The sequence below is a fragment of the Triturus cristatus genome, chromosome 2_1, assembly GCF_964204655.1.
Source record: "Triturus cristatus chromosome 2_1, aTriCri1.1, whole genome shotgun sequence".
Taxonomy (NCBI): domain Eukaryota; kingdom Metazoa; phylum Chordata; class Amphibia; order Caudata; family Salamandridae; genus Triturus; species Triturus cristatus.
In genome coordinates, this window is record NC_140581.1 from 279,757,229 (window position 1) to 279,768,731 (window position 11,503).

General features: G+C 47.7%; 1 protein-coding gene across 2 annotated transcripts in view; it reads right to left on the reverse strand.

The window, feature by feature from the left end:
- The window catches only part of NUP155 (nucleoporin 155), a 711,261-nt gene extending 703,458 nt beyond the window's left edge, over positions 1 to 7,803 (reverse strand). For both annotated transcript variants that reach the window (XM_085631101.1, XM_085631098.1), the window contains exon 1: positions 7,550 to 7,803. In XM_085631101.1, the coding sequence (XP_085487227.1) occupies positions 7,550 to 7,697 (148 nt within the window). In that variant the 5' untranslated portion in view covers positions 7,698 to 7,803. The remainder of the gene's footprint in view (positions 1 to 7,549) is intronic.
- Between the last annotated feature and the right edge of the window lie 3,700 nt (positions 7,804 to 11,503).

The window sequence follows — 11,503 nt, forward strand, 5'->3', positions numbered from 1 at the left end:
CATCCATAGCCGTGAGTCTTCGCCTTATCCAGTTTAAGTATCTCCATCTGGTCTATTTCACGAGGGTCAGGCTCTGGAGGGCGGGATTGGTGGCCTCCCCGGTGTGTCTCCGATGCCAGCATGAAGAGGGTACTTTGCTGCATACTATCTGGCGCTGCACCGCCCTAGCACGATTTTGGCGGGGAGTTTTGTCGTGCCTCTGAGGTTCTGGGATGGGAGCTCCCCAAAGCTGGTCCTGCTGTATGCTATGGACGAGATAGGAGGGAACATATACAAATGCCACCTGATGCTACTGGAGTATACCTTGGCTAAGAGCGACATTGCTAAAGCGTGGAAGGCTCCGAGGGCTCCCTCGGTATCCGTTTGGAAAAATGGCATGGATTTCTGTATGGGGCTGGAAATCCCTATCTTTGTGGCCAGGGGGTGCCCACTTAAGCATTATAAAATCTGGCGGTGATGGCCAGAGTATCGAGGCCTGGAGCTGGAACCTGTTTCAGTAGCCAGGTCCACTGACTTGGCGTCCCTCCTGTTATAGGTGAAATGTAATATTGCCCTGTGGGTGTAGGTGTACTGTGTCTAGACGGTTGTGACTGTTCTCCTCTGGTACTGCTTTGGGGTAAGCATGAGTGCGATGGGGGGGTGGGTTGGGGGGGGGATTTCTTTCTATTTTTTGGTTAATATTGTAACTGTATTGCTCTTAATTTGTCCTATGTTGTTCCAGAAAGTGTCAAAGTCATTTCTATGTACATTTTCTGTGCACGAGTTGCTGGGTGACAGTGCTCTGCAATATCTTTGTTATTTGGCAAATAAAATCTGTTTTTAAAAAAAACTGTGACAGCGGTTTATTGACCCTTTGCTCTAAAAGTTTAGCTACTGTGGGGAGGAGAGAAATGGGCCTAAAGCTGCTAAGCTCCACTGATGGCTTCTTTAGCAGAGGGGACAACAGTGCATGTTTCCAGCAGAGTGGAACCTCACCCAATTCCAGTGATTTATTCACCAGCGTATTAAGAATAGGATTAACAACATTGGCCGCTAACTTTCTGAAGGCAGGAGGGCAGGGGTCTAATGGAAATCCAGATTTACACCTTACTAATTCAGACGCTGATGCAGCCAAGGAAATGGGGTCAAACCACATAAGCAGGGGGCCAGGAGATGTGAAGGCCAGGGTGACCACATCAGATGAAGCTGAGGCAGAGAATTCGTTGAAGAGGGTTTGACCCTTCTCATTAAGGAAATTAGAGCGGTATTGACAATGATCCATCGAGGGAATAGGAGCAATTTCTGCGGCCGAAGGGGACACATTTTTTTTTACAATTTTAAAAAGTTCTCGGGACTTGTTAGCTGCTTCAGAAATAGAAGCCGCAATAAAATATTTTGGCGCTTTCTAGATGGAGGAGTGGTAACATTCCAGAGCGAATAGGTAAATTATTTTATCTTTGCTTTCATAAACCCTACTCCAGCGCCGTTCTTATCTTTTACAACATGATTTTTCAGCTTTAAGAGCCTTCAGAGAACAAAAGGCGTGGAAGGAGATAGTCTGCTAGAGGCGTTTGTTCTGATGTGAGCAATAGTGTCTATTTCATAGATCAATCAGTTATTAAAGCTGGCAAGATCAGATTCCCAAACTCCATAGCTAATATAAGAACTACACCAGCAGAGACGCTTGCTTCAGTTACCTTGGCCTAAGGTCTGGAGGTTTTCAAGATTGGTCCTTGAGCCTGCCTGGGGACCGGGGAGAGAATATCAAAGAGATCATAAAATGGTCAGACTAAGAAAGCTTAAGAGATGGTCTGACCCTGATCATGTCAGTAGATGAAAAATTAGATCAAGTGTAGGATCTTTCAAATGGGTAGGTTCCTCCCTACCTTCCAAAAAGGACACAAATTGTTGCACTGGTTTATTATTGGAATCATGAAGATTGAAATCCCCTAATGCCTCAAACTTTGCGTGAAGAGGGGAAAGTTGGCCATGGATGTCAACAAGCGGAACAAGAGTCCGCCGACACATCTGGAGGATGGTAAAAGAGTGCACCATACTCCTTAAGCCAAGCTTCTGTCAGGAACATCAAATCCCAGGTATTTTCCATGAGTAAATTATATATATCCAATGCATGTCTGGGTAGGGAGTGACAGTTAATGAGACGGATGGGAGAGAATTAGATGAGGGTGTAGCTTCAGACCCCAAACAAATAGGTAGAGCAGAATTAGTTAAACCATCGGAGAAAGAGCAGTCCCAGCAACAAAGACCCTCATGTTCAGCCGGCAACCCAGGTTCAAAAGTATGAAGATTACAAGCAACCTTGTTCAAAATTAAGAGCTCAGCTTTAGAAAAGGTTCTTCTTGGGCGATATGTTTTGGCTTACCAGCAGCATCGCTGGCGCTGGGTGCGATCCAGGCACAGGCGGGCTAGCCTTAGGTGCATCCACTGCACAGCCAGCTGCCATTTTATAGCCCGAGTATGTGAATCCGAAACACTGGAGCCTGCACCAACCAAAAATAGCACCTCACAGTGGGATCGCGGGAAAGAAAGTACTGTAAGTGGCTTACAGTGGCCTGAGAGGGTAATAGTGGGAGCATCCCTCACTGAAAAATGCTTTAAGGTAAAGGCTGCATTTATACTACTTTGGTACCAAAGTGTAACAAAACCAATTTTTCTGGTTTCTACATAAATGCAGATATTCCCTCCAGTGGTGTTTTATTGGTTACAATCAGTTTCAACTGAAGCCCAGTAACCCTACACATAATTCAAACACCCTCTTAGTCGCAGAGACCTTGTTCTCAGCGGCTACCACACTGATTCTTATCCTCCATGTTTGTCTAGAGCATATCATCCAACAAATCAACCGCACCCACACAAATTGTTGTGCAAAAACAGCCCACAATCAGATCCTCAGAAATCCTTACCTGCCACTTTCCTCAGACAGCAGCCCAAATCACCACCTTTCATCTCATTAATCTTCCCCCTGGTTACAGCTCAACTTCAATCCCTAACTCTTTGACATCAGAATCCTCCAGCTACTCCAACATGTACCTAGATGACTTCAGCCTTGAACAAAATGCTGCCACCAACAGCATGAAAAACATTTTGAGCAACCTACTAGCAGACATCACAGTTGCAAAGCACAGCAAACTAAACAGACTAGATTTCACCTGACATTCAACACTTTTGTTCTTTCAAATATTTCCACATCTACACCCCGAAGGAAAACCTGCAAACATTACACCTGAAAGCAATTGAAGACATGGCCATGTTAATAGGAGACCATGAGGCGCTACAGTAATACAGCCAATCATCAAACAAAACTAGTTCCTGTAACTAAGGCTCAAATTAAATGGACAAATATCATCACCTTGATAATTTAAAAACTTTAAAAACTCTTAAGACTCCTCAACTCTGTGAAAGTGATATGTTATGAAGAAACTATTATCCAATCATCCATAGAAAAGTCCATCACAGGACTCAGTGCTCAGAACCATGCTCAAACCTCTCAATGCCTTGCTCAAACCACCTTCTCTATAACTTTCTCAAAATGAGACTGATCGATTCATGATAAGCCACGCTTAACTCAGAGGGACTAGTCAACAACTGCCAAATCCTTCACCTCCCTTTTCGGAGAGGACAAATTAAGAAGTAAGCAGTTGCCATACAGCTGCATAACCAAAACAAAACCAATGTCAATTTATTGGACTACTAAACAGGCTTCTGGGCAGAACAGTACACAGAGACTACACATAACCAGACGGCTGATCAAACAATTCAGCTGTCTGGCATCAGCAATCCCATGCCTTCTCTACCTCTTGGCTGTGTTCAAGATCAGACCCTGCTCGACAACTTCTTAGCGAGAAGTGGATGCAAAAGCATCATTATGCAATTGTTGGCCCAATGGTTAGCCTCCTACCTGAACAACACATTTAAGCGGGCATAGATCAACTCCTTCCGGTGCAAAACTATCCCTATGCCCTGCCCATTAGCCAAAGCTCCATCTGGTCACAAGTGATCTTCAAACTTTACATGAAACCTCTCGAAGTTCCCATGGCAGAAAAGAACATGAAAGCCCACCAACTGGCTGACAATGCACATGTCTACTGAAGGATCTTTAACAACATTGAGTATTTAAGATCCTGCCTATGCATCATGCAAGACTATCTTGAAAGAATACCTGAAGCTCCACTTCCTTAACACCGAGTTTGGGTCAATCGACAATCACAGAAAACGAGCACAAGTTCAGAAATTTCTACCAATCAACAAATTCTAAAACGTGCCAAGTCTCTCTGCTTCCACAGACACCAATATGAACTGAACTCTTGGTCAAGTTTGCTCTTTACGCCATTGGCTTCCACGATCATCAGCTTGAATTTTAAATCACAAAGGTCAAAAAAGACACCAAAAGCACCAGCACGGCTTGCTTCGCAGTGTCAAGGCATTCTTCCCATAACCAAATTCAGAACAGTAGTCCAATCATTAGTCCTCTCAGACCTGAACGGAGGGAGTGTCCTTCTCGTCATCCTCAATACCTGCCTTCCCTGACAAGTACTCCACAAAGCATCAAGACTCAAAGGACTAAGAAAATGTGTCAGTATGAAATAGACATTACACTTATAAGTTCACTAGCTCATGCTACCACTGAATAACTTCAAGGTTTGCCAAATCACATTGGAAGCATAGACTTCAACACCTCTGCACCTTGCAAGCAGGCTGAAGATTTCAAGAGGCATATGTAACACCTACTGAAACTATGTCACCAGACTCAACACATAGTACAAAAGTGAGAATACTCAATACCAAGATTTCGATGCACCCATAATCTGCACTTCCAATCAATGCACATCTAGCTCGGCCACTTCATCTTCTAGCTTTGAAAGCAGAGGAAAACCCATGTCTTCAAGGAACATTTGGTCATAACAACATCTACAATACCCGAACAACAGATGGCACATGAAGAGTCATGTGCATCACTACCAATATTTCTTGGATCCTTTCTACTCATGGCTTTTACACCTAGCCATGTCCTCTATGAATACACATAGCATCATACATAGAAAATGGCACATAATTTAATAAAAGGCATAACCCAAGCAAAGCGTAGGAGTAATTAAAATTGCACAGAAAAACAAATGTACAGCAGTTGAACAAAATGTATAATTTACAAGACCTAAAAGGAAGTTCATTTCAATTGACAAAATAGGATCTTTAATCTAAAAAAGCAATTGAGTCAAAGTACCACAGCATAGCGTGAAGCAAATAAACAAAAACAGTATCAGAACACTGGGTGTTCAGGAGGTCAGCTAATGGCGGCCAAACCTCGATATGCTACATGACTTGAAAAAACAGGAGAAGACTACTCAAACACCAACACAGCAGTGCAGAAATAGGTTTCCGGCAAAAATCTGCAAGATACAAAAATACCCGAGAGCTACCTCGAAACAAGTAGGACACTGGATTTGCTACAAGGCCATAAAAGGCATGAGTAAAGTAAACAGCCACCTCAAATAAACCGCAAATCAGGGTTGTTAATGCATAAGTAGAACCACAGGGTAGAAGAAATAGCCCCTGAAGCATTGTGAGTGACCCTGCGAGTCTGAATCCGAAAACGTCAACAAGCGCTCCTCCTCTCCAACAAAGTCACCTTTTACAAGACCACAATTAAAAAACGCCCCTTAAAAAAACAACACTCCAAGACAATCAAAGACTGCATCTATCCACTGATGGACCCTCCAGTTTCACATGCAATAAACAAGTGTAATACCATCAACCACTTCATCAAGAAAAACAAATTCACAACGCAAAACACCACCACTAAAACATACATTCACCACGAAGCCAAACACCCTCTCCACCCGGACCACTCCCAACTATAACAGCCTTTGATCAGCTCCTTCGTAGTACCCTAACCTCTGGTCAAGACATTCTTCAATCAAATAACATTTCCTACTGATCTTAAAACTGGGAAGATCCACTCTGTACAGAAAAAAACTACACTAGACTTGCCACCTACAGAACCATTTACCTCTTTCCATTCAATGATAAAATCACTGAGAAAGCAGACTCCATCCAAATCAACTAAAATAATGGATCAGTAAGAACCACCACCTCCAGGATTACCAATCTAGCTGTAGACCAATCTTCAGCACAGACAGCTACACACCTCATAACTATGTCCTCCTGTTCACCAACAATACTGACCATCCTGGACCTCCCTGCAACGTTTGATGCAGCCAACCATCAATTATCGACCAAATCACATATCTATTTTCCTACTCATATGCCGCTACTGCGGTCCACCGCATATCACCCCAACAGCCACCTAGTAACTCGGCAGGGTACTTTAAGACAACTGAAACTCCCCGTTTCCTGTGATGAACCCCAAGACGTCATACGGACCTAATTAATCGTCAACCTCTGAAATAAATACCTATATTACTCACTGAAATCAGCCTCCATATTCATCAATATTCGGCCGATTCGCAATATCATATGAAAATTTTTCACTGATATATATACTAGTCATTGTCTCAAAACCTGCTTAGAACTCATTAAGAACTGGATGTGCAAGGCCAATCTTAATGTTAACTCGACCAAGACCGAATTACTCATATTTATAATCATTAACAAACAGCCACAAAGTGAAGCCAGGCTCTCCGAAATGAAAGTGAACTTCAACTATATAACACCAACCCTAAAGGACTCACACGGAGTCCTTCTTCCAAGCCAGCATCATATGTAAGATCTGCTGTGTCACATAAAAAAACACTAGGAAAATCAACACTACAAAACGTATAGAGAATTCAACTACCCTACAGAAGATCGCCAGACTAGAAACTGAAATGCAAAAAGTAGAGAGAACCAGGAGACATGCCTTCTATCTATGGGCCCCCCGATCTGCTAAAACAACATATGTGTCCCTTCTCTTCTGAAATTCAGGAAAAGTCCGAACATTAATCTATTCAAATATAACATTATAACTCTAAATGTCAGCAATCACCATGCAAGAAAAGACTTTCTCGACGTAAATTGTAAGAACATATTACGAGATCCATAGTTTCCCAGCTACGTTTACACTATTTAAATACGCATTCATACATACATCATACATACAAGGTGCTACAGTTAGTTAAACACGTGAATAGCGCTGACCACGCAAGCGGGTGCTGGTTGAAGTAACAAATAAGGGCACTCTGGTAAGTAAATAACATGCTATGCAATAAGCAGGCACTGAAGAAAAGTGGGTTTTAACAACATCACTATAAAGTCACTCTACCGCCAACGATACTAGGATCGTCCTTTCTAGTAGAAATGCTTCGTTGTCAGACAAATATAAACACAATTGCAGAAGCTGACAACAACAGGGCAAGTGGCGAGGGCACCGGCAGGCACTGCAGCAGGTTCAGCAGAGGCACCGATGGGCACAACAGCAGCACCAGGTGCTACATTATTAGCAGTAATAGCCAAAGCCACCGAAACTACCGCAAATGCTGCCATCATACAATACACAATAGCGAGTAAAATGGTATTCACAAGGGGCCCTTGTTACTCCCCTTTACTTTCTTACTGGGAGCGGGAACTTGCAGCAAGTCTGACAGGTCGGGGTATGCACGTTCCTCCTGCAGATGTCTTTCGATGATGCGCCCACTGCTTTCTAGCGCCTCCTGTAGGGCGGCGGCCGAGGACGGGGCCGAGGGTGGTGTGGGGGCCGGCATGGCAAGGAATACCGGGGGGTTGGGAGCTGACACTAGTACTACACTAAGCACTTCAATCCGCGCTCAACGTGCGCCCAAAATGTCAAAGAGGAAACACGCCGGGAAAGCAATGACGTCCTTCCGGTAACAGGTATTGAAACTACAAGCGAGTAGTCCATGTTCACTCTAGTTAGTCTGGCAGCCATCTTGAATTGGGGAGATGCATGCACGTTGCTTCTGCAGACTTCAATGCAAGAGCGGGGAATTCAATTTTACAAGAAGGCGTGATTTCTTTGTCGGAAATATAGTAGTTACTATTTGAACACTGAACGCTTTTGCAGTAAAATTAGACACGTCAGTATCTTTTTTAAGACAGAGTGAGAGAGCGAGACACGAGCCCAGACACTAACGACGTTATTCATTTCAACTTTATTTCGGCCACTTGGGCCATAAAAGAATAAAAGAGATAAACATACAATAAATTAGTGACCACACCGTCATCCGCTTCAGACAACACGCATACACAGACGTCACCCAAAGATTACACTGACACTTTATTTGTGGGTGAAAACTGCTGCAGGTTTATTTTCATACAACACAGTATGATAATAAAATTGGGTTATCTTATGGGCGATCCAGGGCAGGCAGCCCCTTGCTGCTCCGCCCGCCTGGTGAGCCCGCACACACGGTGGGTCGATGCCGGGCAGTGTGGCACATAATTATTTACAGATCATCCACGGGGTCACGTGATCTGTCTCCTACTCCCGCCCCTTCGGACAGGGGCGGAGCGTGTTGTGGCACACCCCCGGTTGGTCAGGCCCCCCAACCGCCCGAAGGACTAACGGGGCGCCGTCGCGGTCTTCCCAGAACCCCCTTCGGCTCCTGGACCTTGGCTCGGGCACCCTTACTGTGCCGGACAGGGGTACCCTTACTGTACCGCCTGTCGCAGGGGTACCCTTACTGTACCCGTCTGCATCCAGATCGCCCTGTAACTTCGCCTGCAACGCAAAAGAAAACATTAAAACATTCCAATGACGCGCTGCGCCTGACACGTGGGGTAAGCGGAAAGGGTGGGAAATCGCGTGTCCAGGCTGGAGCGGCGCGCAGGAAACAGAGGAGGAACTGGGCGAGAAGGCCACCTAAGTAGGGGGGGGCGGCCGCGCCCCCCGCCCCCAATGGCCCGCCTCCAGCTCAAAACTATAGGTGGGTCATACCTTAGTGGGCGTAGCCTCGCGCGCGAGGCAGCAAGGGGGAAGGCTCCGACGGGCGGCCACTAACATGCTGCCCTGCTGATGTCCCACTGCTTGGGACGCGGGCAGCGGCATAGTGACCACACCGTCATCCGCTTCAGACAACACGCATACACAGACGTCACCCAAAGATTACACTGACACTTTATTTGTGGGTGAAAACTGCTGCAGGTTTATTTTCATACAACACAGTATGATAATAAAATTGGGTTATCTTACGGGCGATCCAGGGCAGGCAGCCCCTTGCTGCTCCGCCCGCCTGGTGAGCCCGCACACACGGTGGGTCGATGCCCGGCAGTGTGGCACATAATTATTTACAGATCATCCACGGGGTCACGTGATCTGTCTCCTACTCCCGCCCCTTCGGACAGGGGCGGAGCGTGTTGTGGCACACCCCCGGTTGGTCAGGCCCCCCAACCGCCCGAAGGACTAACGGGGCGCCGTCGCGGTCTTCCCAGAACCCCCTTCGGCTCCTGGACCTTGGCTCGGGCACCCTTACTGTGCCGGACAGGGGTACCCTTACTGTACCGCCTGTCGCAGGGGTACCCTTACTGTACCCGTCTGCATCCAGATCGCCCTGTAACTCCGCCACAGCTCTGGGGAGGCTACCGTCGCTGCCAGAGCCCCCCTCTCCTAACAAGTGTTACTGATGTCCCTTGCTAGCCAGTGCCTCTTGTACGTCAAGCAGGAACATGTCCATCCCTACCTTGGACAGGTGCACCCCGTCAGCCTCATAGTACCCTTCAACCTTCTCTTGGATCAAAGCGTGTCTAATGAAGCCCATGCCCCTGCGCTCCATGAATTTCTGCATGGACCTATTAACCCTCCTACGGGACCGCTCTACCGCCGCCGGGGACCTAGCCCCTCTCCACACCCTGCGGGGGACGATTTCAGACCACCAGACCTCGCATGACCCCACGGCTTGGCTGATGGCCTGCAAGTCGGATTGCATTGACAGTAGCAGAGCCCTCCTCCCCCTGGCAACCAGGTCATTACCCCCTAAGTGCAAGATGATAACAGTGGGCTGGACCCCTACAACTGCCAGGCGCTGCTCAATCATGCCGCGAGCTTCACTCCATTTCATGCCCGGGGAACCCAACCACACAAGCTGTGTAGTAGCAAAGTTCTGCGACCAGTTCCTGTGTGCTGCCCAGCGTTCCATCCTCGAGATGTAGGAATGGCCTACCAACCAGACCCGGGCACCTGTCAATAAAGCGATGAAACGGCTTTTAGGTAAGCGTAACTTTATTAAACACACAAAAACCCAATGCGTTCATGACAATGGACCAAAAAACATGGAGCGGGGACAAAGCTCCGGGTTGTACCACAGCATTACGGACGGACATACTTCTTGAAACAGTCCGATTCCCAGCGGCCTACCCCTTTTACTCCTTCAGGGCCCAGGCCGGCTTTGGCCGCCGAAGTAGCAGCACCAATCCTAAAGGAGTGCGAGGAGAACCGGCGCCCGCACCCCGCTAGACCGGCTCTAGCCAGTGAAGCTCCAAGTAGGCGCTCGAACTGAAATTTAGTGAGGGGGGAACCGTCCGCATGAACCAGAAAAGGACCAGGAGATACTGGCCGCAGTGCAAGGTATTCCCTAACCAAGTGGACCGGGCAATACCTGTTATCCCCTAGGGTCTGTAACACCACCGTCTTCCCCTTCCCCACCTGGTCTGTTTTAGATCTGCGGATACGCAGCTCCAGTGCTGTGTTGAGGGTCACATCTGCAATCCCCAGCGCGCGATCAGACAGGTCTTCCTTAGACTTTGCCACTAGCTCGCTGACCCTGAAAGCGCCAAAGAATGCCAAGCAAAAGGCCGTGGAAAACAAGCTGGCCTCAAACGGTGAGAAAGTCACCAGGGGTAACACGTCTAGGAGGAGTTGGAGGTCCCTGTATTCAATGGGTGCCCTGGTGTCTGGTTGTCTAACCTCCTCCCTGGCCCAACCCTTCAGGGCCGCCCTGATCTTGGATGATCCCGCGGGGTCGCCCCTACCATCTAGCTTAGCCTCGTGGCGCACCGATGCCAAATGACCGCTAATCCAGGAGTGCGATCTACCGGTATCCTTGGCCCACACCACAAAGGCCTCCACTTGATCTTCTGCCCCTAAGGCTGCGGCACCCAGCGCCTCCCCTACAGCTCTGAAAGTCGCTAGCTGCGAGTCGTATTTCCGCCGTGTCGCCGGCGCCAGGGACCTCTCCCCCATCTTCCTCAGTCTTTCTCCCACTGAAGCAAGCGCCAGAGGTGGTCCGGAAATGGAGTCATCTCCGCCCTCGCCCGCGGCCAGGCCTCCCGGAACCGGAGCCACTGAAAGCGAGAAAGAGCATCAGCTGCCACATTCCGTACACCCGCGATGTGCCGTGCCCTACACTCGACGTTGCTGCGCAGGCCCTCTCTGACTAATTCCCTCAGCAGGCTCAGGACTAGTGGGCATGAGGCATTCAGGCCGTTGATGGCGTGCACCACCGCCATGTTGTCTGACCAGAAGACAACCTTCCTGTTGCTCAGTGCCGCCCGCCAGAGGTGCAGTGCTACCACAATTGGGAAGAGCTCCAACACTGCCACATTCTGCGTCACC